Raw genomic sequence first — 24,973 nt, 5'->3', positions numbered from 1 at the left:
TGGGCTGTCAGCAGACTGGGGAAAGCGGGGACTGGCTGTGTGTGTTTGGAAGGGCCCAGTCACTCGGGCCGGTCCCGTTCCTGACATCAGCGCCCGTCCTGGCCCTGCCCGCCTCGGTGTCCCTGACGCCCAGCACGGAGGGCGTGAGATGCACACTCGCTGAGTCCACACTAGTGCTTCAGGAAAGAAGGGAGGAGAAAGCTCAGCGGGAGAGACGTGGGAGAAGAACCAACACCGCACAGAAAGACCTGAGCAGCGGGGGCCGCGCTGGCCTGTCGAGGGGGTCGAGTCCCCTCTCCGAGCTCTTGCGTGACGGTAACTAAGAGGGAACGAAGCTTGTAGCATAAAACAGGCGAAAAGGGCACCGTTGGCTAATGCAGTTCGTGCATGTTGATAGTAGAAATGTCAGCAGCAGCAACTGGCTCGACAGTGTAGTCAAATCGTGGACCTTCCCACGGACACGGGCGTCCCGGGACCATGGGCGCGTGCCCGAGGGATGGAGCAGACGAGGCTCTGGCCGGCCGTTCCTCAGCCCCTTCCGCCTGCGTTTCTGCGGTTCCCGTTTGGGGATTCCACCGAGTGTTTCATTACAAACACGGTGCTGCTTAGCATCGGTAGCCCGTGGGGTTTAAAGGCAGTTTAACGCAGCTGAGCCGAAATGTTTGGTGGTGGTCACTGGTGTGAGTGCTGACTTGGGTAGCCAGCGCAGTGTTGGCTGGGCCCTCATAGCCCCCCTTGGGCTTGAGCTCTTTCATTTCCCTTACCTGCTACGCCAAACTCTTGTTCCTCCCTCGCTCGTGGGGGAGGGGCTCCCTGCTATGAAAAAATTGACGTGAACCACTGTCCTTCCACGACAAGCGTCTGTTTCTCACTCCCTGTATAGGCCCTGGGGGCGGGACCGTGCTCCAGTCACTTAGGCAGCCAGGCTCCTCCCTGGTGTTGGCCCCTCCCCCACAGTCTGAGCGCCCCTCCGTCCCTCCACTGGGCTGCGGCGGGGGGGGGGCACTGGGCAGAGAACGTGCCCTCACCGCGCCCGCTCACACTCGGGCGGGGGGGACTGCTCACAGGACCCCACTGCTAGAGGGCAGTTTACATTAAGAGCAAAATGCCTGTTCTTTTTTTTTTTTTTAAACAGCTTTAATGGCATGGATTTAAGTATTTTGCTGAAATTTAAAATTGTACTTAAAATATTTAAAATCACATTTAAAGATTCAGTATGTGGGAGAAAAACGACATAGCATTTTAAAGATGGGCAACCTGATATAAAACTCTAAGTGAATGTGTAGTTTTTATCGATTAGGAAAAAAACAGTTGGCCATTACCGGTGAACTGATAAATATGAGAAACACAGTAGCTGAGGGGACCGTCTCGGCAGAACTAAGTCGAAGGGCCCTCTATCTCTCCATTTTTTTTAGATTTTATTTATGTATTTTTAGAGAGGGAAGGGAAGGGAGAGAGAGAGAGAGAGAAACATCAGTGTGCGGTTGCTGGGGGCTGTGGCCTGCAACCCAGGCATGTGCCCTGACTGGGAATCGAACCTGTGACACTTTGGTTCCTTTTTTTTTTTTTTTTTTTTTTTTAAATGGACACGGGAGCAAGCAGAAGCCCCGTGGAGCCGGGCTGCCCCCTTAACAGCAGCTCTGGGCGTTGAGGAGCTGAGTGTGTTACTGAACAGGAGACCCCAACGCTGTACAGTAGCCATCCAAAGTGTTGGCTGCTGAGGAAGGTAGAATTGAATAAAGCGACCCCCCCCTTTGTGCTGAGGGGTCCTCTCCCCCAGAAACCGGAAGCTCAGGGAGTGGAGCCAGGCTCTGTCAGAGGAAACCCAGGGAGTGCTTCCGTACGGGCAGCCTCACCTGCACCAGGTGTGGGAAAGGTAATGTGTGTGTTTTTCTTTGGGGGGGGGGGGGTCAAGATACATTTCAGATGTGGCGTGGAGGAGGGGGCCCTGTCCATGACGGGAGTCTGTTCTGCAGAAAGGCTGAAGCGCTGCCGAGGCGGCAGGCGGACACGAGGGAGGCGCAGAGCAGCGGAGTGCCTTTCCTTGGGCGGCGGCAGCGGTCTGTTAGGAAATGCAGTAGAGACGGGGTCCCAGCCTCAGGAGCAGTACGAACTGTGAAACGCCTAGAGACACCTGTACAAGGAAACACATGGGACCTCAGGGCAGGAAACGATTAAACTCGACCGTGGGACACAAAAGACCCACCGGGGAGCGTCTGGCCCGGTCTGCTCGGGCAGCGGGCCGGTGCTGTGCAGGAGGCCACGCCCCTCCGGTGCGCCTGCAGGCAGTGCAGTCCTGGTCGGGGCCGGGGAGGTCGGGCAGAGCCGGGTGCCTGAGCGCAGCGCACAGGGTGAGGCCTCGTGAGCACGCCGGGGGGTGGCAAGTCACCGACAGAGCTGGAGGGGTGGCGCCGTGAGGGGCTGGGGAGGGTCCTTGGGGAACGCCCTCTGGGCTTTGGGACACCAGACGCAAAGGCAGGTGCTTGCCTCCTGCGCAGGTGGAAGCAAGAGCAGAGTTTCTGGCACGAAGGGAACGAGCTCTGATTGGAATAAGTTGATTTTTGTGGTGCCAGAGGGGCGGCTTAAGGACCCACCAGAGGGGTCCATGGGACGTCATTTTCCATTCGAGTCAAGGGTGTGTTTAAAGCTAACCGGAGACAGCGTCAGACGCCCAGTGAAGGTGTCACCCCGGGAACTGCTGAGTGTGCACTCAGCTGCAGTCCAGGAGCACGTGCTGTGCCTTTGCTCAGTGCCGCGTGCTGTCGGCGGGGACAGTCCTGTCCGGCGTGAAAGGGGCAGGCCGTTGGGTGCCCGGGCGTGACTGCCGCGCCCCCTCCTTACAGAAAGCCTCACTGGGCAGGAGCCGGAGCGCAGACAGCCCTGTGACGGGCCCCAGGGGACTCCTTGCTGCCCTTTCGTCCTCCTCTCCCTCCTCCTCCCACAGCCCAGGCCGAGACGCCTGCTGGAGGCGTCCTGCCTCCGTTCCTCTGCCTGAGGCTCCCTCTCGGCTCCCCACGCTGTCCTTCAGATCGCTCCTTTGGCTCTTCGCACGCGCAGTCACTCGCACTGCTGCTGCTCTGCTGTTTGGAGAGGCAGCACTTGGTGGCTGTGGTTGTGACCGGCCGTGCCCTGGCTGAGCAGCGGCCCAGCACTCGGTACACGCAAGTTCCGGTAAACCTCTGCCGCATCTCAGAGGCCGCTCAGGCATCCGCCACGTTGCTCTTGTGTTTAATCCATGCGGCAGCGTCCTCGCCCCATTGTACAGGCACCCTGGGGCCGGGGGGTAAGCGAAGACGCTTCCCGGTCTCCCGTGGCTGGTACGCAGTGGGGTCAGGATTCCGGGCAAGTTCTCTGACATGCATTCGGCTCCCGTGCACCATGTCTCCCCAGCCGTCCAACGGGCATCTCCCACCAACCCCCCCAAAACTACACCCCTGCTTTGCCGGCCCCGCTCCCGCTTCCGTCCCTCCTGGTGGCTCCCACTCCGGGCGGCTGCTCTGTCCGGAGCCTCGGGGCATCGCGCCCCACACCTTGCCTCGAGTCCACTCTCACCATCGCCGACCCCGTTGGCTTGACCTCCCGGGGATGGCTAGGCTGGCCGCCCTGAGACCGCCCGGGCTGTCCCTGTGCCCTTCTGCCCACCTGTCCCCGCCCCGGCACCACACTCCTCTGCCGGGAACCCTTGCGTGTCGTCCCGGCACCCCATAAAGGCCTGCTCGATCTGACCACCTGCTGCCTGTCCTCACCTTTCCTTCCTGTTCCCCTACTCACCTGCCTGTCACTTCCAAGTCCTCTGACCTGCCGCTCACGCTCCTGCCTGAGGGCTCTTGTGTGTGTTGTTCTCCCCTCCTGGGACCGGCTCACCCCTGACCTCCACGTGGCCTGTTCCCTGCCTGTAGAAGGTCTCTGTGCACATGTCACCTTCTGGGCCGGGCTGATTCTCACCCGTGTCCTGGCACCCCCATAAACCGCCCCCCCCCCCGCCTTCTTCTGCACAGCATCTGAACATCTGATATATTCTCCTGTTAGTTGGTTTATTTTCTGTCTCTCACTAATGCAGCACAAATTGCACGGCAGCAAGAGCTCTGTCCTGCTCACGGCTGGGTCTGCTGCACTGTAGGCGCTTACCAAGTACCAAGTACTTGTGTTCCAAGTGAGGGAGGAAAGCGAATGAATGATGGGCGTGGTGTGGAAGTCGGTGGCCTTGCCCGTGGTCTCTCACTGCGTGTGTGTCCGTGGCCTTGCCCGTGGTCTCTCACTGCGTGTGTGTCCGTGGCCTTGCCCGTGGTCTCTCACTGCGTGTGTGTCCGTGGCCTTGTCTGTGGTCTCTCACTGCATGTGTGTCCGTGGCCTTGTCCGTGGTCTCTCACTGCGTGTGTGTCCGTGGCCTTGCCCGTGGTCTCTCACTGCGTGTATACTCATGGCCTTGTCCGTGGTCTCTCACTGCGTGTGTGTCCGTGGCCTTGTCCGTGGTCTCTCACTGCGTGTGTGTCCGTGGCCTTGTCCGTGGTCTCTCACTGCATGTGTATTTGTGGCCTTGTCTGAGGTCTCTCACTGCATGTATACTTGTGGTCTTGCCCATGATCTCTCACTGTGTGTGTGTCCGTGGCCTTGTCCGTGGCCTTGTCCGTGACCTCTCACTGGGTACTCGTTTGACGTCAGGTAAGAGGACTTTATTTGGGTTCAGTGGGTTTGGTTGTTTAGAGATGTCAGTGGACAGTCAACAGCTGCCTCGGTCATTACATAATTTGTCCCCTGGTAGTGAGCTGGCCTTTGACCTCGCGGGCACTGCACTGGCTTTGCAGGTGAGTGCGCAGGAGCCGTAGTTGGTGTGGGAGGAGGGATCATTTCTAGCTCTCGTGCTCTGATGATGTTTGACTGCAGCTGAGGTTTGCTGTGGGGTGGAACTTAAATCCTGTTGTTCTCACTCTGTGTAGAAAAAATGGAGGCATGGCGTGTAAGTGTATAGCTTTTGCATCCTTTTCTTTTTTGAAATTTCAGGAAGTCTAGAGTCTTAGTTTTTTACACCAGATAGGTGTTTCTTTGTATTACCTGAAACTGTCTCATCAGGTGAAGTATTGACTGCGAACAGTCGGACCCCTACTTTCCGCACGCCCAGCAGAATGCCAGTGGTGGAAGCACCCGTCCTTCCACTTGGGCTTCATGCCGTCGTGTGGAAGGGACAGTGGCTGCATCCGAGGCCCTGACCTCCCTCGGAGGCCGCTCTGCAGCCAGCTGCTTCCTCTCCCTCCGCCGACTCCAGCCTCCCCTCGAGGGAAACGTGACGTCTCTCCGACTCTCAGAATCGCGTCTCAGACTTTCTAGCACCTGGGAGGTGGTTCTCTCACGCCTGAGGCCTCGCTGGGCGCGCAGTCCGCAGGTGGTCAGAACGTCCGTGCAGGTGTTCGGGAGTAGCCGTGCGGCCGCCCTGGTCGGCTCTGACACGGGTGTTTATGAACACGGTGTACCGCAGAGAAGATCGCCACAGTTAATCTCTCCATGGCAGGGGAATGTTTCCACTCAGCGGGGGGTTCTCTTCGCACACTGCGTTTTGCTGTGACGGACTGGGGTGTGTCCTGCCCTCCCCATCCCTCTTCTGTCCCCCGGTCACACACACGTCTGTGACGGGCTGGCCCGTCCGCGTCCCCCTCTGGCTCTCTTTCCTGAGCTCTCATTCACCGTCTGTCCCTCGCCAAACTTTTCCTGCGGTGCCTTCTTACTGCCGTTCACAACGCGCTCCTCCTGGCTACTCCCTAGTGACAGCGTCTCCTGTGGCTGTGCCCTCATGCTTCCTGCTCCCCGCTCCAGCACCGTCCCCCCCAACAGGCCGGACCAGAGGCTGTGCAGCTGCCACTCACCGAACACTGGAGGGAGCGCCCAGGGCTGAAGGTCGCCCCAGAGGAAACACGGAGAGGGTGGGGCGGGGGAAGGGCGGGCCGCCAGCACTCCGGGCGCGTGCCGCCAGGTGCTGCTGGCGGGGAGGTGAGCCGGGCGCTGCCCTGCCGTGCCTGGAAAGTAAACACGCAGTTACAGAGCGGTGGGGCGGGTGCTTTCCAGCGCAGAGGGGGATGGGCAGGAGGGAGGGAGTGCGATCGGCGCACAGAGGAATAATAGGTATTGACACTGAGAAGACTCAGTTTATTTGGTATTTAAAAAATACTTAGCACAGATGGAGTGCCAGGCCCTGTGCTGGGTGCTGGGGGCCCAGGTGTCAGGGCTTCGGAAACGACCCCGGTGGCCCGATGGGCGACACGGCCCAAGACGTGGGGATCTCGGGAGGAAGCGACTGATGGGGGGGACTGAGTGCAGGGCGCATGCGTGTGGGCAGAGGGCGTGCTGCCGTGTGGGCCGGGCTGCTCACACCGGGGGCGGGGGACGGGGAGGCTGAGGCAGGCTCACCGGCGGGGTGCAGAACATGGGGGTCGTTCCTGTATTGCTTACTCTGTTGTGTCATTTCCATACAGACGACTGTGACGCTGCTTTTGCCCCACCCAGCATGTAGTATGTCACTAAGTCGATGGCAAATTTAATAATTGTTTTACCGGTTGTTACTGTGTTTTAAGGTGACACGGACATTAGAATTTAGAACTGAAGGGTATTTTATCATTCACGGGCGAACTGAACAATGAAGAGAATTAGGCAGAGTGAGAAAATGACTCTTTTTTCCCAGGGAAACGGGGAGCACAGGGCATTTTTGTGACCCTCCAAGGCATGTGAAGCTCCTTGCAAAGCTACCCCGCGCCTGGTGTCCAGGGCGTCCTGGCGGGTGGGCCGGCTGGAGCGCGGTTTCCCGAGAGGGAGCCTTGAGGACAGGGAGCTGCTCCGTGTGGGCCGGGGCGGGGGCTGCGGGGGTGGGGGGTGGCCGCCTCCCTGCCCAGCGGCACTCTCAGCACCCAGCTGTCCTGAGGCCGGGCCCTGAGAGGAGGAGAGGTCAATCTGGGCAGGTCTGGGCACCTAAGTGCCAGTGGGAGGAGTGTTTCAAACAAACCCTCAATGGGGTGGTGGCCACCGTGAAAGGCCATCTGCTTTCCCTGTGCGGTTAGCGGTTAGTGGGCCTCCGGTCCTGTCGGAAGCACCCGCACTGAGAAAACACCCCTGGGTCAGACGGGCCGCCCGTCCGTGGCTCCTTGTGCTGTGCAGTGCTAACACGTTAAAAACACCAGCATGCTTGACTGGTCCAGCCACTGTGTCCATTACCCCTCCCTGCTGCTGGAGCCTGGCCGGTCACGGCATCCGGTCGGTGGGTCAGTGAGGCCCAAGGACTGATGTGAAGGACCAGGGGTCAAGGACTTGGTGGCATGGACCAGCTGTCTCAGTGGGCAGTGTGGACGGGGTCGGTGTCCTGCAAGGGCTTGGAGATGCCGGTGTCTCGCTGCAAGTGGCAGTGGACACTGACCAGCCCGGCACTCGGAGCTGTGGGGACAAGCGGGGCCGACTGGCTGGCTGTGGTCTGCACCTCCCCGCCCCCGGCTGCCCTCTCCCGAGGCGCGTGCGGGGGTGGCCGTGCACACGCAGAGGGCTCACGCTCTCCTTGCACACCCCCTTGGCATTCCAGAGGCAGGAGTAAAGAACTCGGGGCTCACGCTTTGGTGCCCACGTCTGTGAGCCGATGGAACAGTTAGAGGGTAGAAACGTGTCCCGGTCGTTTTCTCATGTGACTTTAACATTTCTTCCTTTCTAAGTTGTCCACTCAGTTAGAGATGATAAAATTTGCAAAAATAATGCTAATTATCTGTGACATGATTTTAAAGTCGTCCTTCCTCAAGGGTGTGCCCCGGTGTGTGGGCTCTAGGGACGGTCTGTGGGAGGAGGGGGGTCCTTACCAGGCCCTTGCCCCCCAGGGTGCCCAGCTCCGGGAGCAGGGAGATCGGCACAGGTCCTTCTCCTTTCTCCCCCGGTTCCGTCATCCTGTCTGCTCCGTGTTTCTTACCCAGACTCCTCTAGTGCTCTGCCTGCTCCCCTTGTCCCAGCAGTTCACTCTCCACCTTAAAGCACAGCCCGGGGGCTTTGGGAAAGTGCTAAGGCAGAGCTGGGTGGTGGAGTCCGAGTTCCTCGTGGTCCCGTCCCCTGCGGCCTCCCTGTCTCCCGCACAGTGAGGCTGGGCCACAGCCCTGCCCCCCGCCCCGGGGTCTCGGGCCCTGGGCCCTGCGTGAGCTTTCCCTTCTGGCCCCCACCTCCCGCACCAGCCCACACCGCAGCCACTCCCCACCCCCAGGTCTCCTTCGGGGTAACTCCGTCCAGGTTCCTGTCAATGTGTAAGCAGACTGAACTGTTTTTCCTGCATCGTGACTGTTGTGTTAACTGTGCTCTTTCAAAACATTTGTTGTTTTGCCACAGCCCAATGATGATAATTACCCAGAAGATCACTAGCTTGGCTTACGAAATCCATGACGGTAAGAATTTAGAAATGAGCTTTGCGTCACTGAAAGAACCCATACTCAATTCATCTTTTGCTTAAGGTATCACCATAACTTTCTGCTCTTTATCTGAGGTAAGGCAGGGGAAAATAAATATTTAACCCTGCTTAGGGCTATTAAAGTGTTCAATTTTTCTTCCATCTTTTATCTTAATTTTGCATTCCTTTTAGTGACAAAAACAAAGTAAAACAGTGTGATTCACTCATGACTCACATTAGTGGCAATTTAGAATATAAAGGAAATAGATATTTGGTCTAAAGGCTTATCGATTCCTGCTTCACCTCTGTGTTACATTTTTATTGAAATTAGAATGTTCTCCCCCTGCCCTCTGTCTCTCGTTAAACACACACACACGTTTTCGTGTGAGAATGCGTAGATGCATAGGTTACGTCTCCAGCGAGTGGGCGGGTCTTGCCCTGGGGTGTGCGTTACCTGTCCTGAGCCCTCTGCCGGGGAGGACCCACGGCTGTTTTTCAGATGTGGTGGCTGCATTTTAATTCAGTCTTTCAGTTGGGTTTAGGGTCTGGGGAGTTGATGTGTAATCGTAATGCTGCCCTCCTGCTGGGGGGAGGGGCGCGGATGAAGAGAGCGGAGCGCACAGCTCTCGCCGATGAGGGTCCTGTCGCGTGGGGAAGTCCTTCCTTCCGTAGCGCTGACGCTGGTGGTTTAGCTCATCCAACGCAGAAACATTTTAATGCCCTTGGAAAAAGTTACAGCATTTACTGTTGTGTGTAAAGATTTCATTTTTGGAGAAAGGAGAAGGGAGAGAGAAGAGAGGGAGAGAGAAGAGAGGGAGAGAGACATCCGTGTGTGGTTGCCTCTCACGCCCCCTGCTGGGGACCCGGCCCACAACCCAGGCCTGTGCCCTGACTGGGACCCGAACTGGGCGGCACTCAGCCCACGGAGCCACACGCCAAGGGCACGTTCACCGTTAAGTATGTTTGCTGTGGGGGGTTTCTTAACTCAATACTAATTTCTGCGAGGAAGAGTCAAACCAGCTCCCTGGTGTGTTACCTGCCGCACACAGACCCGGGCGTGCTGGGTTCCGTGGTGGCCGTGACCGTGAGCATGTGTGGCAGCGCGCGGGGGAGGGGCCGAGTGTTCTAAGCAGTTACACCCAAGTTGGGAGGACCGTGCGGGTTTCAGATGAGAAGAGTGTGCATGGGCAAAGCGCGGTTCTCTCCTGCGGAGAAACCACGTGGGTAACGGTGCCTGTCTTCATTTCTCAGGGATGTTTCGCAAGGACGAAGAGCTGACTCCGTCACAGAGATACCTGGCTGTGAGGTGCGTGTGTTTCACCGGGTCCCGCCGGGCTCGTGCCGCCTCTGCCCGGGACACGCCGTGCTCACGGGGCCGAGGCTGGTTGTCATTCTGGAAGAACTGCCTTCATGAAACCAGACCCCTCCCTCTGCACACCCCCGCCACCAAGGCTTGCTGGTCCAGGCGACCCCCCAAATAAGCTCCCAGAGCACCTTGAGTATATGGGCATACAGTATGCACCTCCTGTGTACCACGAGGCTCTCCCCCAAACCCTCCGCCTCCCCTCGGAGACTCCCTGGAGACAGGAAGACCCTGCAGCCCTCTCGTCTGCCCTGGGGAGAGTGTGGTCCTGGCAGCGCCGTCCAGAGGCCAGTGGCCCGAGGCCGGGCGCTGGGCGAGAGACCGTGTGTTAACACGGCACGTGGACACCATGGTTTCAAATAAGGAAGAGCCAGTCAGATACTCTCGTTTTCGTTTGAGGACTTTATTCTGGGATGGGCTTCTCCTCCATTCACTATAGGCACTCAGGTGATTAGTTTAAGGAATGGCTTACTTTTCCTACACATCTCACTGAGTGAGTCTGGTTGGAGGTGAGACACGTGTTTCCAGGAAGAGAAACTGCTGAGGCACCTGTTCCCGGGGACCTGGGCGAGCAGGTGCGCGGCCGCCAGGAGAAGGCGCTGACGCTGGTGACGGCGACAGGCCCGACCCTGAGTGTTCACTATGGACCCCAGGTGGCACGTCCTGGAAACCCTCTCACGTTTCCCCGCCTCTGAAATGCCCCAGTATGATGTTCTCCCCACGGCCAGTCTTCACCTGTCTGTAAATACACGCGTGAACACGCGTAGCTGACGGGAGGGTAGCCTGACCCGGGGGTTCAGTGACCTCCCCGAGGCCCTGGTCCCTCCCAGTCACCAGCATTGGCAGGGACTTGGGTCCCGGTCCATCCTCATCTCTCACGTGGCCGCCCGGCGACAGCCCAAGCCTAGTTCAAGCCAGCTCTCCATCTGCACAGGAGAGGAGAGCAGTGGGAACACGCCCAGGCTTGCTGCCTGGGCTCGTTTTGAAGTTGTTACCCAGATTTAAAAGTCTGGAACCATTTGTCCTAGTTACTTAGGGAAGAAACGTAGGCAAACTCCCTTTTTCTTACTGCAACTGCACTTCGGCAAGTCTGGTTGACTATGTCTGTGAAGTCGACCTCTGATTCGACTGTGACATTTGACCTCCTCTGAGCCTGACCGAGCTCTCACCGTTGCCATGGAGACCCCCAGCCCTGCATCCTTTTCTGTGTTGTCTGCTGTAACAGCTCCCCACGGGGCTCCGTCTCCTCTCCTGCCCTACGGCACAGGCAGAGGTCCTGTTAGGGCACCCAGATTGGCTCACCCCAGTCCCTGACACAAACGCTCCAGTAGCTCCTCTGAGAGCTGAGAATAAACTAAGGAACTTCTGCCCACGACCCACGAGGCCTGGGAAGGGCCCGTGGCCACCACTGCCCCTTTGTGCAGTCCAGCAGCCACTCCCCAGACCCTCGCTCCCTCAGATAGGGCCACTCCTTCCTTCCCGCCGTCGCACTCGGCCTGGCCTGCTCGGTGTCCTGTGGCAGTGTGCATCACGGTCTCACTGGGTACGTTTATTTCCACTGCTCTTGTCCCTGCCCAAACGTACACTCCGTGAGGACAGAACTGTGTCTTGTGTATTGTTTTGTCTTCGCCCGCTGCTTAGCGTTGTGACACATGTCTGGAGACGTTTCTCGTTGTCACAAGTGGAGGGGGTGATGCTGCTGGCATCTAGTGAGTGGAAGCTGGGGGGCGCTGCTCAGCATCCTCCGTGCTTGGGACGGTCCCCCCGGCAGAGAGTCACTGTCAGAAAACACCAGGGATGCCGGGACGGAGCAGCCCTGGCCCAGGACGACACGTCGTTGACATCAGACAGGGATCTGATGTCAGGAAAACGAGAGACCGAGTCTTTCACGGAACGCCACAGATGAAGTATGCGTCATTGTGCTCTGGTTCTCATTTTAGTGGCGAATTTTATAGTTTTCTGCTGCAGTCTCTTAAACGACTTGTTTGACCCGGCCACTGAGCCAGAGGTGATTTCAGCCAGTTCCATGGCTTGGAATTACCTGCCGTCCTTGCCAGCGGTGACACACGGTGTGACCGCGCTGCGCGTGGATGAGCCGGCGTTGTTTCCGGTCTTGCGGTAGCCGTCCCTGGCCGCAGAGCTCTGCCGCCGCGGCACGCGGAGGCCCTTTCTCAAGCCCGCGGTTGCCGGGCGCGTCCCGGGGCCGCAGGGTCAGTGAGCTCACGGTGGGGGCATGAAACGCGGGCTCTGGGGTCGAGTCTCTGTGGACATTGCCCTCCCCAGCAGGTGGGAGCCCTCACCTGATGGGAGGGGTCACTGACGGTGCAAAACACTGTGGAGTGCAGGGGGGTAGTTCTGAAGAAGCCTAAAGGGAAGTTCTGGCTCAGTGGTGGCCTAGGTGGTGTCAGGTGGCCGGGAGACGCTGTCTTCTCTTTGGTTGTTTTTGTGAAAGTGCACGCCTGAGGGGCTTGGTCTCCCTGTCTCGGCCACACAGCCCGCCTGTGCTTCCTTGGGAGACAGCGTCTCGTGTCTGGGAGGCAGGTGGGCTGGGCGCACGTCCCGGAGGCCTGCTCCCCATGCTCAGGTGTCGTCCTTCCATTTGGGACAGTTCGTCTCAGCCCACAGCAGCTTGATGAGTGCGGCTGAACTTACACATGGAGAACATCCACTCACATCCACTCCTGATGCATTTACATGATGATGTGCCCAGTCCGCGTAGTCTCCTGTGTCACCAACCGGCTTGTCCCTGGTTACCTGCACTGAGGGTGGGAATGGGTGGGGACTGTAGGTGCCGTGTGCCACTCCGACTGGTCTCAGAGCAGGGGGCTAACCGTGTTGGGAGACATCCTCGATTTCCCCTCTCACACCCCACGTCCAGTCCGCCCGCACACCACGCGGCTGTACAGCCCCAGCGCGTGCAGATTCTGCCCCCCCGCCCCTCTGAGCCACGGCCCCCCCGCCCTGCTGGGTCTTCCTCCTCCCCACGGTGCCCCGTCCACACTCCGCTGTCGGTTTTCATCGCATTCAGGATAGAGCCCCGAGTTCCCACCTTGGCTTGTGAGACAGCCCTGTGGGGTCTCACCACAGCCCCCTCGGACTTCCCCCCTCCCTCTTTGCCCTGCTCAGTCCGCTCCTGCCCCCTGGCCTCCCTGGGGCCTCTGCCAGGAGTCCCGGTCCTGGACACGCACACGACGCCCTCTCTGCTCCGAGTCACCACCTCTGAGAGGCCACCTCTGACTTTGCACTGTAATAAAACAGCTCCTTCCCTTTGTAGTGCTTAGCATCTCTGCAAGGGTTTTACATTTTTATCGTTTTCTGCAAGTGCTGTGTAAGCTCTGTGAGCACAGAACCCTTCCGTTGTTCACTCTGTCCACACGCTGGTGCGTGTGAGCTCACAGTCGGTGCACACACGCATGTGCTGAGTGAGCGAGGGACCGGCTAGTGCTTCCTGGTGAGGGATTGCGTGGAAGCCCTTCGTCATTGCTCATGGAGACCCGTGTGGAAGGAAGCTCCTGGTCCAGACCACTGCTGGGCGTGACTGCATCCAGATCTCCCTGAGTCTCAGGGTCTGGATGCAGGTGGGGAGGGAAGCTTGTTTTGTTTTGTGTCGGAAACGGTAGGAGCAGCGGGGTACACGATGGCTGTCGCCGTCAGATTTCCTGACAGGTTCTGTCCCGTCTCACGCGTTGCCGTCTTGTCCCTGCAGGCGCATGCCGAGCCTGCTGGAGTACCTGAGTTACAACTGTAACTTCATGGGCATCCTGGCCGGCCCCCTCTGCTCGTACAAGGACTACATCATATTCATTGAAGGCAGATCGTACCACGTGGCACAGCCGGACAGAGACGGCAAAGAAGAGCCGCCCGGTGCCAGAGCGGAGCCGTCTCCCAACGTAAGCGTGGGGGTCGCCCCGAGCCTTCGTCGCGCGGACTGACCGGTCTGTTCACGCAGAGATGCTCGTGCATTCGAGTTTTGTGCTCGCCCACCTGCTCCTTTAAGATGTCTTGCCAGAGAGACGACTCTCGTGCTAAGGACCTGGCCGTGGCGCTTCGGGGAAGTTCGGCTGACAGAGGAAGGAAAGCTTCGTGAGCGTAGCGCTGTGTCCTGGCTGCGGGGCGTTTTACCAGAAAGCCCTTCTCCTGGAATTGAGTCAGCCTGATTTCCCGGGCCTTTCCAACCTAGATTTTACGTTCCAGCAAATTCCCAGTGTTCGCTTCTCCCTTGCCCAGTGAAACCTCACTCCTCTTTAAAGGCCTGCTTCAAACAGCACTTCTCCACACAACCTTTGCCCATCCCTGCAGTGGGGAGGTGGCAGCCGGCACTTTGCTGGAACATCCCGCGTGCCAGGCACAGTGGCTCCAGCCCGCACGGCAGTCTCCAGAGTTGGCGCTCTCGTTCTCGTCATTCAGACGCAGAGGCTGGGGCTGGCGGTGGGAGGACCGGCGGTCAGGCCCGGCGGGCTGTGCCGCACCCCAGGTGGTCTCCACTCCCTTTGAGCCGCGGGGCCCCCGGCCCGCCCGGTGCTGCCTAGTCAGGAAGGGTTGGGGGCTCTGGGCAGGCGAACTTCCTGTGGGATGGGTGTGACAGCATCAAAGGGTCCCACGAGAAGGTCGATCACAAAGTCTGTGAGGCAGTGCGAGTGCTTTTTCCGACCGTGGGCGTGGGGCAGAGGGTCAGCCTCCTGCCCCGGTCACTGCAGACAGAGAGAGACGAAGAATTGGTGTCCAGTGGTAAAAGCGCCCCCTCCGTTCCACCGTGTGGCTCAGCGTGTTTGGCCCAAAAAGGTGCATTTGTCCCTACTTTCTGTTACCAGCGGAGTGCTCACTGACAAATTGTGTCGTACTGGGTTGCATTGCAGACACGACACTGTGTTCATTTCGATCTCTGCCACTGACTGCGCTGTGTCTCCAGGCGAGCACCTGGCCCGTCCGAGGCCTCCTGGCTGTAACCGGAGGGACAGGAGGGCACCGCCCGGGGCGCGGGCCCAGGTCACCAAGCCCCGTCTCCTCACCCTTCCAGGCGGCGGTTACTCAGAAGCTCCTGGTCTGCGGGCTCTCCCTGCTGGTGCACCTGACCGTCTCCAACTTCTTCCCCGTGGAGCACAACATCGACGAGCACTTTCAGGCCACAGCCTCGTGGCCGACCAAGGTCGTCTATCTGTACGTCTCCCTTCTGGCGGCCAGACCCAAATACTATTTCGCGTGGACGTTAGGTAAGTCGCCTGTGGCTACACTTTTCTTTTAAATATATATATAGCCCTGGCTGGCGTAGCTCAGTGGATTGAGTGCAGGCTGCGAACCAAAGTGTCGCAGGTTCGATTCCCAGTCAGGGCACATGCCTGGGTTGCAGGCCATGGCCCTCAGCAACTGCACATTGATGTTTCTCTCTCTCTCTCTTTCTCTTTCCCTTCCCTCTCTAAAAATAAATAAATAAAATCTTTAAAAAAACAGCGCTTTAAAAAACAATATATATATATATATATATATATATATATATAGTTTACTGATTGTGCTGTTGTAGTTGTCCCACGTCTTACCCCTGTACCTCCCTCCACCCAGGCCTGCCACTCCCTCAAACAGTCCCCTCCCCCCAACCCTTAGTTCATGTCCACGGTCGTCCATGCTGGGTTTCTGTGTCCTGGGGAGCTGCTGTGCCTCCCTGTCCTAGTAGCGGGGTCCGTCTGGACGAACGTGGCGTCTTTAAATCCTTGCTTGCCAGACTTACACACAGCTCGATTTTCTGGTGGTTCTGGCGTCGCTCGTGTTGAGGTCTGGTTTTCTGATTTCTTTCTGTGGTTGTGTGAGGAGGCGAAGCCTGTTCACCCACACCTCCATCTCGACCAGAGGTTTCGAACTCCCTCTCACTCCTGCTGAGCAGCCTGGGTGGCACGGCTCCCCGCCCTGTGGGACCATCACCCCAAAGTCTGGCTCCACGCCGTTTGCTGTGACTGGACCTTTCTGTCCCTGTGCTGAAGCATGTCTTACCCTGTCCATGGCCATGAGAGCGCCCCCTTGAGGATGTCTGGTTAGAGACCAGTTAGAAAAACCAGGGCCACTGAGGCAGAAGAAACAAGCCTCATGCCCCAAATGTGAGGGTTTGTCCTAAAAACCGGACCGTTATTAGGTTAAAACAAGAATAAATCTCCTTGTACTGTTTAAGACTAAAAGGTCATACACGAGTATGTGACGATATACACGCCCTGGGAGAACGTGACAGATTGTCCCACGGGTTATTAATAGTGTTCTGTTTTACTTTGTCCACTCCAGCTGACGCTATTAACAATGCCGCGGGCTTCGGTTTCAGAGGGTACGATGAGCACGGAGAAGCTCGTTGGGACCTCGTTTCCAATCTGAGGATCCGGCAGATCGAGGTCAGTGCACCGTCCGGCGGGCCGCCGTGCGGCGCTGCAAGCGCCGTCGTTCGCTCTCGCAGACCGTGCTGGGGTGCCCCGGGGCGGGACAGGAGTGTCGCCTGTCGTGTCCTTGTACCAGCGCCGACGGGTGATTGACCATGTGCGGGGGACAGAGCACGGGACACTCGGGGCTCCGGTGGAGCTGTGATCTGGTGGCAGTTCCAGGGAGGCAGAGAGAGGGGGGTAACGATCCGACAGGTGTGCGTCGTCGCAGGGCAGGAGCCTGCCTCAGAGGACGGTGGGGCCTGGAGGACGAGATGTCTCCGGCGGGTCCGTAGGAGGGAGGTGATTAGCCCTCCACTGCCCACCCCCCGCCGGCAGAGGGGAGCAGTCACCCCGGGGGCGTACACGGCACACGGCTCCCAGGGTAGGCAGCGGCGGCTGCAGAGGCCGGGTCAGGCCCCGCCACGGAGGGCGTGTGGAGAGTGTGGGGGGTGAGCGCCGCTGGAGCGCAGTGAGGGGTTCTGTGCCGCACGCGCGTGTGAGCTGTGGCTGCTGATCGCTGCCCCCCCCCCCCCCCCCCGAGGCGGGTGCCGTTGTCCTCGCCGCTCAGCAGACGAGGACGCCGAGACGCGTGTTTGAACGATCGGGATGTTTGAACACAGAGTGGGTGTCGGTGATGCTGAGAAGTGACGACTGGTTTTGTTGGGTCTGATCATGGTTTTTGGAAAGTCCTCATGTGTATAGAGGACACATTCGGGTCCACTGCGGGTGAGACAAGGTGCCTGGCGTTCCGCTCTGGAATGCTGTTAACGTCCGTGATAAAAAGGGAGCAGGGAGGGGGGGTTGGTACCTGTGGACTCGGGGTGACGAGCGTATGGCCGCATTTCCACCCCTCTGGTCCTTACTGTCCCTTCCGGGGCCCCTTGAGCTTTTTTCAACATCCGCCGTGAGACTTGAATGTCACAGGTGCACTGCGTGTCCATTCGTGCTCTGTGTGTGTGTGTGTGCACGTGCACACTTCACACACGAACAGAGAGAGAGCTCTGCTTCCCCGGGGGGAAGTGCCCCTGTGGAGAAGGCACGGTGTAAGAAAAGATGAAGGAAAGAGAGGGGTCCCCCTCTGTGGAGGGCGTGGGCAGCGGTGCTGCACGCTGCCGAGGTGCCCGCTGCTCTGAGACAGGGCCCGCCGGCTTTGGCAGCGTGGCAGTGTGGGGGTGCTTGGTGGCGCTGTCACAGCAGGGACGGGCGTAGAAGCCAGACCACACGGCTCTCCTGTTAGGGAAGGAGAGCGGAGACACGGCAACAGCTGGGGGCCGGGTGGTTGGAGGAGCCTTGTGTTGTTTTAAGTGGAGGGGCTGAAGCCTGTGTACTGATCAGGAGGTGTGTGAGGACGGGAGAGCGACTCACTGCTCTGTGGGGTCCCTGAGCTGGGGGGGGGCGCGGGGCACAGTGCAGAGGGCGGGAGGGCAGAGTGACCCGGCCACTCTGCTGCAGAACCAGGACGGGAGGAGAGCCGCCCGTGGGTGCCCCCGAGTGTGCAGGTCCCACGTGAGGAGGTGGTTTCGACGGTTTCTGTCACGTCTGGAGAGAAGGAGCCAAGTCCCTGGCGGTGCGGGATTGGGGGGTGGGGGGAGCAGAGACAGGAGAGTGGGGTGTCAGCAGCATTTCGCTGGCCCTCCCACGGCGCTGGTGTCCACCTGGTTTGGACCCCCCAGACACACAGGTGTTTCCAGGGGCTCACTCCGACAGCCGTTTGCAGGAAGAGGAGAACACACTCTTATCTCGGGAGACGGGGGTGGCCATAGGGTTTGGGGCTCGTTGGAGTTAGGGCCAGGAGGAACTATCTCGAACGTCGTGTGATGATGCTCTGCACCCGGCATTCAGACGTTAGGAGGAGCGGGGAACGTGGGCGGTGCGGTTGGTCGGGGTCCGGACTCAGATGGGGGTTGAGTGAGCAGGGGACAGGGAAGACGTCCGGGACCCTGAGGAGCGTGGTGGGTGGTGGGCCACAGGCTGTGCAGGCGGGGACCCGAGTGGGTGTGGCTCGAGGGACGTCCCGTCCTCCTGAGGGTCCCTTGCTCGCCTCCCGGGGATGTCTTCGGCATAACGCCACGAGCTCCCCTGGGAATGACGCTGTGCGGGAGGAAAGGGCGGTGACCCATCACCCTGCGGACGCGCCCTGCGATGAACCGGCCCCTCTCGCCGCGTGTGGTGTTCCTGGGTCACGAGAGCAGCAGCGCTGGGGGGGAGTCACTGCCCTGCCGTCCCCGTCAGGTGCACCGACGTGTAGCACAATAGAACGTTATGACCTATATCAAAACTCCATCATTTTGTGGGGCAAAGAATAAAGGTCCTTTGTTTTTCAGATGTCAACAAGTTTCAAGATGTTTCTCGATAACTGGAACATCCAGACAGCTCTTTGGCTGAAGAGGTACGTCCCCTCACGAACAGCCTTCAGTGTGCTGTGGCAGTGAGTGACCGGGCCGCTCTTCACCGAGTTCAGGTTCCGGGTCCAATTAGCCGTGTGTTGAGTGACACCGTGGCCTCGGTGTTCCCCAGGAACGCTGCGCGCGCCCTCCTGAGCCCGGCCTTCCGCCGGCCTGGGGAGGCCTCCGCCAAGGTCAGGCCGCGACGCCCCCGCTCCCACACAGAACCAGCGACTGTCCAACCTCTGTGCTCTTTACGCCCTGGGTTTTCCAGAACAGTCCCAGCCCCCACACGTTCCACTCAGCAGGCCTTCCCTGCCGGTGCAGGGTGGGAAGGTCGCGGAGGCAGGAGCCCCGGCCTCTGCAGCGCCTGCAGCCTCGTTAAAGACAGAGCCAGGCGATCCCTGGGCGCTCTTCCCCGTGGAGCGAGGAGGAGGGGCGGCAGGGGCAGCCAGGGCCCGGTGATCCAGGGGCAGCAGTGGGGCGGCGGGGGGGGGGCCTTGCCCCGACGTGGATGATGAGCAGGAAAGGCCGGCTGGACACCGGGAGGGAAGGGCAGCCTGGGCAGCGGGACGGGAACGGAAGATCGAGTCAGGGAATCGCTCAGAAACCCCCAGCAGTCCTGTCTCACTGTCCCGGGGGGACCTAACGCCCCCTGTTGTGTGTCTGTCACCGGTGGCCCTGGGATGTGGGGGGGCGGCGCTCTCGGCACCAGGCTCCTTTTGTCCCACCCCCGTCTCAGGACGAGTGGGGTGTCTTTACCCTGAGGGAGAGCCAGGACGTAGCGTCACCGTCGTCATTGCTCCCTGCTGCCCCGCAGTGTCCCCCATGGCTGCGGGGTTGGGGAGCTCATTTGCTGTGTTATTTCTGGTGTTGGATTTTAAGTGTGATCCCTTAGGAAGATCCTATATTCATCTGAGTGCTCTAGCCTGTTCCAAGAAAACTGTGAAGGAAGTCCTGCCTACTTGCCAGAACGAATAGTGTTATTTGATCAATTGAAAAGTCTTAATGCTACTAACAAAAAAATAGTGTAAAATAGGAATAACCTGAATCGTAACCCAGTGCCCCCCCCCCCACCAGCCCTTGTAGGTGGCAACAGAGCGGCTGTCACGGGGGCTGCAAAGTCTAACCGTGCGCTCTCCCGGCCCCCCCTTGTTCCAGGGTGTGCTACGAACGCGCCACTGTGAGCCCCACCATCCAGACGTTCGTCCTGTCCGCCATCTGGCATGGGGTCTACCCGGGGTACTACCTGACCTTCCTGACCGGGGTGCTGATGACGTTGGCCGCACGCGCGGTAAGTGCTCGCAGCCGGTGTGGCGTGGAGGCCGAGCAGAGTGCGGACCCGCTGGGCCTGGGCCGTGCTCCCCTCGCTCCGGACGCACCCGTGGGCCCTGCAGGCGGCCCTGTGGGGAAGACCCGGCACACAGTGGCACCCACAGGGCGACCACTGCTGTTGGAGAGGTTTTTAAGGAGACGAAAACTGTTACATAAGACGACCAGGAGGGCGGGTGGGGTTTCAGCGACGTTGCCTCAGCGCTGGAACCTTCGAGCGCCGGTGTAGACGCAGGACCGTCCCGGGGCAGGCGCCATGAAAAGCCAGGCACACCTCCGGAGAGGGTTTGCGCGGCTGGGGCCTGGAGTGACGTTCTGGGAACCGGTTGAGCGGACGGATCTCGGTGACTTGGGTGGGAAAAGAAGAGGGACACTTCAGCGTGCGTCCTTGAAAGTTAGTCGGAGGAGAGCGACGTGACAGAAGCGGTGGTGGGGAGTCTCACCTGCCCCTTCCAGGTGAGGTGGCCTCGTGCACCAAACGAGCAGGTGTCCGCTGCGCCCACTGGCGAGGCGCCGCGGGGAGCGTGCGAGAGAAGCACCAAGAAGAGCTCACTGAGGGCCCTGCCTCCCGGTGGTCTGGGGGCTCACTGGGGGCGTGAGACGCGTGTGCGCGCGTGCACCGCAGGCACGTGGGGCGGGTTCTGTGCGCCTGCCGGCCGCAGCACAGGTGTTCAGGGGCGCGGGAAGTTCCCGTGGCTCAGGTCACTGGAGGTGACCCCCCTAGGACAGCCCGGCTGGGCCTGGGCTCTCGGAGAGCAAGTTCCGTCAGCGGTGAGCGGGGGCGGGAGAAAGGGCGCTCTGGGCGCGCAGGTGACATCGGCAGAGGTGGCTCTGAAGGTGCACGGGTGCTTGGGCACGGCAGGCCCGTGCGGTCTGCGTAAAGAAGGACCGGTCTGGAAAGGCGAAGGGCAGGGTGGGGGCCTCAGGGCAAGAACAGGAGAGAGAACGTGACCATGAGACTGGGCAGGGGCCTCGTCCCCTTCCGTCTGCGTGTCAGGGACCTGGGCACTGGAGGAGGGAGGGGTTGCCCAGTGTGGCAGAGGGGACAGCCTGGGCGGGCACTGCAGGGGAGGGCGCTGGGTGGGGAGGGGCGGTCTGCGGGGGGCCCGTGCCGTGCCCGGCACAGCACTTCCCCTCGGGTGGACTCACACCTCGGACGGACTCACACCGCGTCCTCACAGCAGGCCCACCGCGGCCCACCTGTCAACGTCCTCGTGGAGAGAAGTGGTGAACGTGACACAACAGGAAACAGTGTTTGAGTTTATACTTCTCACAACCGATTGTGCTCTTTGGAAGCTAAAACCATGCAACAGCGGCTACTGGCCTAGAAAGCTGCTTTTCCAGCAGCCCTGCCCAGGCGGCACCGACTGACCGAGGGTGCGCACCACTGTCGTTGGCCGTGGGGGAGCTGGAGTGGGGTGCCGTCCCCCGCAAACGCAGAGGACAGAGCAGGGGCTGTCCCCGCCACGGTTGCCATGGCGAACATCGTCCCTGCTGCGGGAAAATGGAAGACAGATCTGAGGAGCTCTGGGCAGCGTTATTTTAAACGTTTTTGGAAATGAGTAATTTTAATACAACTTCAGGTCTACGGCAGAGTTGAGGGGACTCCTCTGCCCTCTCCCCGGACCCGCCCGTCCCGCCCGTGTGCCTCTGCGCCCCTCCCCGTGTTCTCCCACGTGCGCGTGTGATCTCGAACCCGCCTCCTGGCAGGGGCTCTCCTGCCGGACCCCCACCAGCCCGTCTGAGCGCGGTTCCCCCGCGTCTCGGAGCCCTCGGTGGAGGCGGTGTCCTTTCGTACGCAGTGTGAAAGGTGAAGCAGGTGCCTGTGTTTCTCTGTTTCAGGTGAGAAGTAACTTCAGGCATTATTTCACCCAGTCGCCCCGACTGAAATTGTTGTATGACGTGGTCACGTGGGCCACCACGCAGGTGGCCGTGAGCTACACCGTCGTGCCATTCGTGCTGCTCTCCGTAAAGCCGTCCCTCACCTTCTACAGGTGAGTGCTCCCGCCCCGGCGGTGTCCCCAGGGCGACTCCGCCCTGGAAGAGCACTCCGTGCTGTCCGGCGTGATGCCGCCAGCGCCTCGTGTCCTGCCGTGAGGGGCCCGGACGGTACTTTCTAGTCTCGAGACCCGCAGTTCCCGGTCTCTCTGCGGAGTCATCTCCCCCAACCCTGCTCGGTCCTCAGGTGGGCGCCTGGGCTGGGAACCGGCAGCCAGGTGGCCAGGGCCTCGGACACCGCCCCCCACCCCCCAGGTTAACTGGAAGGCGTAGCTCTTCTTTACAAGGAGGTACTCACTCTCTTGGCTTCTTGAATCGAGAGGACGTCAGTGCCAGTCCCTTTGCCTGTCTGTGCTTCCCTCTGTCCCGTGCTTCAGCGGCACCGTGTCGTCGCCGTGACAGGGACGGCACCGTGTCGTCGCCGTGACAGGGACGGCATCATCCTGGATCCCACGCTTCCTCTCGCTCCTGTCCTCCCCTGACCCGAGCGACCTGTGAGGTCCAAGACCTCATTCTCTCCCAGAGTCTTCGCTGCCCGGCATTTGGAATGATGGCACGGAATGTGGGGCCTGGGAAACTGGTTGAGCTGAATGTGGCCATAATACCCACTTTAATGAAATTGTTACGTATTTTGCAATGCGGTGGAGCGAGCTGCCGTGTGAACTCTCACCCAGTGTTTCTGGTCACAGCCACTGGAACTTACAGCTGTGGGAGCAGCTTGGGTCGCATTTGGCTTCTACTTAGTCTGCACCACGTGATTGTCTCCTTTTGTGACGGCGACCATCGAGCAGCAGCGCTGCTGGTCTGTCACTTCATCAGACTACGTGCAACTTAGTCAGGACCACACACGGCGGAGGTGCCAGAGCAGTCCGAGTCTCTGCCGTTCCTGCACTCTCCCCTTTGCTGGGCATTCGGTTCTGTGGGTTTGAGAGAGGGCCTTCAGGCCGCTGCCGCTGCGAATAAGTGCCTTCCTGTCGTGGGTCTGTTTAGCCGTGGCCTCACGGCCTCACAAAGAAGTGTAACGCGGTAACTAGTCTCGTGCTTGCAGTCAGCGCGGGCGTATCCGGAGCTTCATGAACACCCACTGGCACACACTGTGGAGATTCGTCCTGGGCAGGGGCGGGGGACGGGGGAGTAACGTAGCAAATAACACAGCCTGAGGGGGGCGCGTGACATTTTGCCAAGTGCACAGTTATTAGGGATTGTCAAGCTTGAACAAAGTGTTTCCTCTTCCTTCCAGCTCCTGGTATTATTGCCTTCACATTGCCGGGATCTTGGTGTTACTGTTGCTACCAGTGAAAAAGACTCAAAGAGGAAAGGATACACACAAAAATGCGCAGCTCTCACGATCCAAAAAGTTCGATGAGGCAGCGAGTTCTTCGGGACAGAACAGTTTCTCCGCCACAAACAGCGTCTGCAGCCAGGACCGGGACGCGGCCTCCAGACACCCGTCTCTGGACCAGTGACCAGTGACGGGGACGACACGCAGCGGCTGCTTTTCCTACCTTAACAGAAACCAGTCTTAGCACCTTCTCAAGGGTCTGGGTTTGTCTGGAGAGAGAGTGAGTTGGGGGGGGGGGGTCGGACAGTTGTCGATGGGGAACTTCCTGTGCGCACGCTGGGAAGGGAAGGGGGGCAGAAAGAGCCCTCCCACGCGCGTCCCCGGGGGCCACGCCTCACACAGGACACTCCCGTCGTTTCAGAGGGCTCGGGGCTGCGGCCCACGGCAGCGGGGGCACGTGGGGGCCCTGCTGCCCAACGTCCCTCAAGTACCCCAAGGCGCTGAAGAGGTGGAAAAGGATGGTGTCGATCTGGGTGACGGAGAGAAGTTAACTTTCCCAAATGAGTGTCTTGCCTTAAGCCCTCTGTTTCCTAAACTGTGGTCCCTAAATGGTGTTTGTAGGTGTGCTGCTGTGAGAGCTCTGTTTCAACATTCGATGTTCTAGGCTACGAAGGAATTCTGGGGGAAATCAGGGCATTTAAGATTGTGGATGGTTTAAAAATGCAATACACATCTCAGTACTCGAAGGGTTTTCTTCAAGTATCTCAGATCACTACAGCAGGCAGCGAATCCGTAAACAGTGCGGACGCCAAATTACAGGGAGCTCACTGTCCTGGAGAGTTTAATTACTTTGTCAGTCAGAGAGCCCTTCAAGGAAGAATTTCCTAGGCATAATCAGAGATTGGTAAAGCGATATTTCAAGCTCATTTTCTTAGAGGAGAGCGAGGAGACGGCGGAGGTGGGCCGGCAGGCGGGAGGGCGGGAGCCGCAGGGCGCCGCGTGGTGGTGGGCGGGAGCTGGGGGCCGCAGGAGGCAGCGCGGGCGCGCGGCAGGTGCCGGGTGCTCAGCGAAGTGCTTTCCTCCGGTATTTATCTGGGCTTCTGTGATTTGTGAGATACAAAGGTTTAATAACTTTTTAATACTGTGGGTCTTAAATGAAGTTTATCAAGCATAAATTATATAGGACTGCAAACGGATGATGGAATCAATAGTGAGAGGTTGCTTGAGGGTTTGAAAGAGAAATCGCTGGGTAAGGCTACTGTCTGGCTACTCACCTCCTCCTCCTTGACCGTTTGATTCATATTTGGGAAAGTCCTGGGGAAATGAAAACTTAATGTCATTGGGTTTGAACCACGTTTTTAGAGAATAATATAAATTAGTTTCCAAACTCAACTTCTCACATTAAAATTTTGCTGTTAACTCTTGTTAATGAGTTTTCGATTCTATAATTAGAAAAATGTGCTTTTATCTTTCGGGCTGTTTTCACCAGAATGAACTTGCCTTGACTCTGAGGTGTCTCCCTGAACCCCACAGTCTCATGCTGCTGCAGTAGCCGAACGGGGACAGTGGGGTGACGTGCCGGCCTGGCGTCGGGGCCTCGGCCGTGAACCCCTCCCCAGGGCTGCGAGCAGGATGGGGGGGCAGGGCCTCTCAACTGCACCTTTATTTGACCAATCTTTGTGGAATTTATTTTCTTTTTGCCTTAAATTATTTAATGAAATGCAGATTATCTGTCTGTGGTCTCTTTTATTTTTGTTATTAGTAAATTTTCAAATGAAGTTAAGGACAGAACAACCATCTGGCTTAAGTGAGGTAGTATTTCAT

At 58.9% G+C, this 24,973-nt stretch overlaps 1 protein-coding gene across 2 annotated transcripts in view; it reads left to right on the top strand.

The window, feature by feature from the left end:
* The window catches only part of MBOAT2 (membrane bound O-acyltransferase domain containing 2), a 62,763-nt gene extending 38,190 nt beyond the window's left edge, over window positions 1-24,573 (top strand). Inside the window, exons 5-13 of one of the 2 annotated variants that reach the window (XM_028516797.2) lie at window positions 8,338-8,393; window positions 9,647-9,701; window positions 13,465-13,648; window positions 14,776-14,968; window positions 16,023-16,126; window positions 18,478-18,542; window positions 19,699-19,831; window positions 21,712-21,863; window positions 23,108-24,573. In XM_028516797.2, coding sequence (XP_028372598.1) covers window positions 8,338-8,393; window positions 9,647-9,701; window positions 13,465-13,648; window positions 14,776-14,968; window positions 16,023-16,126; window positions 18,478-18,542; window positions 19,699-19,831; window positions 21,712-21,863; window positions 23,108-23,333 — 1,168 coding nt within the window. In that variant the 3' untranslated portion in view covers window positions 23,334-24,573. The remainder of the gene's footprint in view (window positions 1-8,337; window positions 8,394-9,646; window positions 9,702-13,464; window positions 13,649-14,775; window positions 14,969-16,022; window positions 16,127-18,477; window positions 18,543-19,698; window positions 19,832-21,711; window positions 21,864-23,107) is intronic. The other variant, XM_036027630.1, reaches the window with a different exon arrangement.
* Window positions 24,574-24,973: the final 400 nt, after the last annotated feature.

The sequence above is a fragment of the Phyllostomus discolor genome, chromosome 6, assembly GCF_004126475.2.
Source record: "Phyllostomus discolor isolate MPI-MPIP mPhyDis1 chromosome 6, mPhyDis1.pri.v3, whole genome shotgun sequence".
In the NCBI taxonomy this organism is placed as follows: Eukaryota; Metazoa; Chordata; class Mammalia; order Chiroptera; family Phyllostomidae; genus Phyllostomus; species Phyllostomus discolor.
The sequence above is the reverse complement of the archived record's forward strand: the minus strand, read 5'-3'. Positions and strand labels throughout refer to the sequence as shown.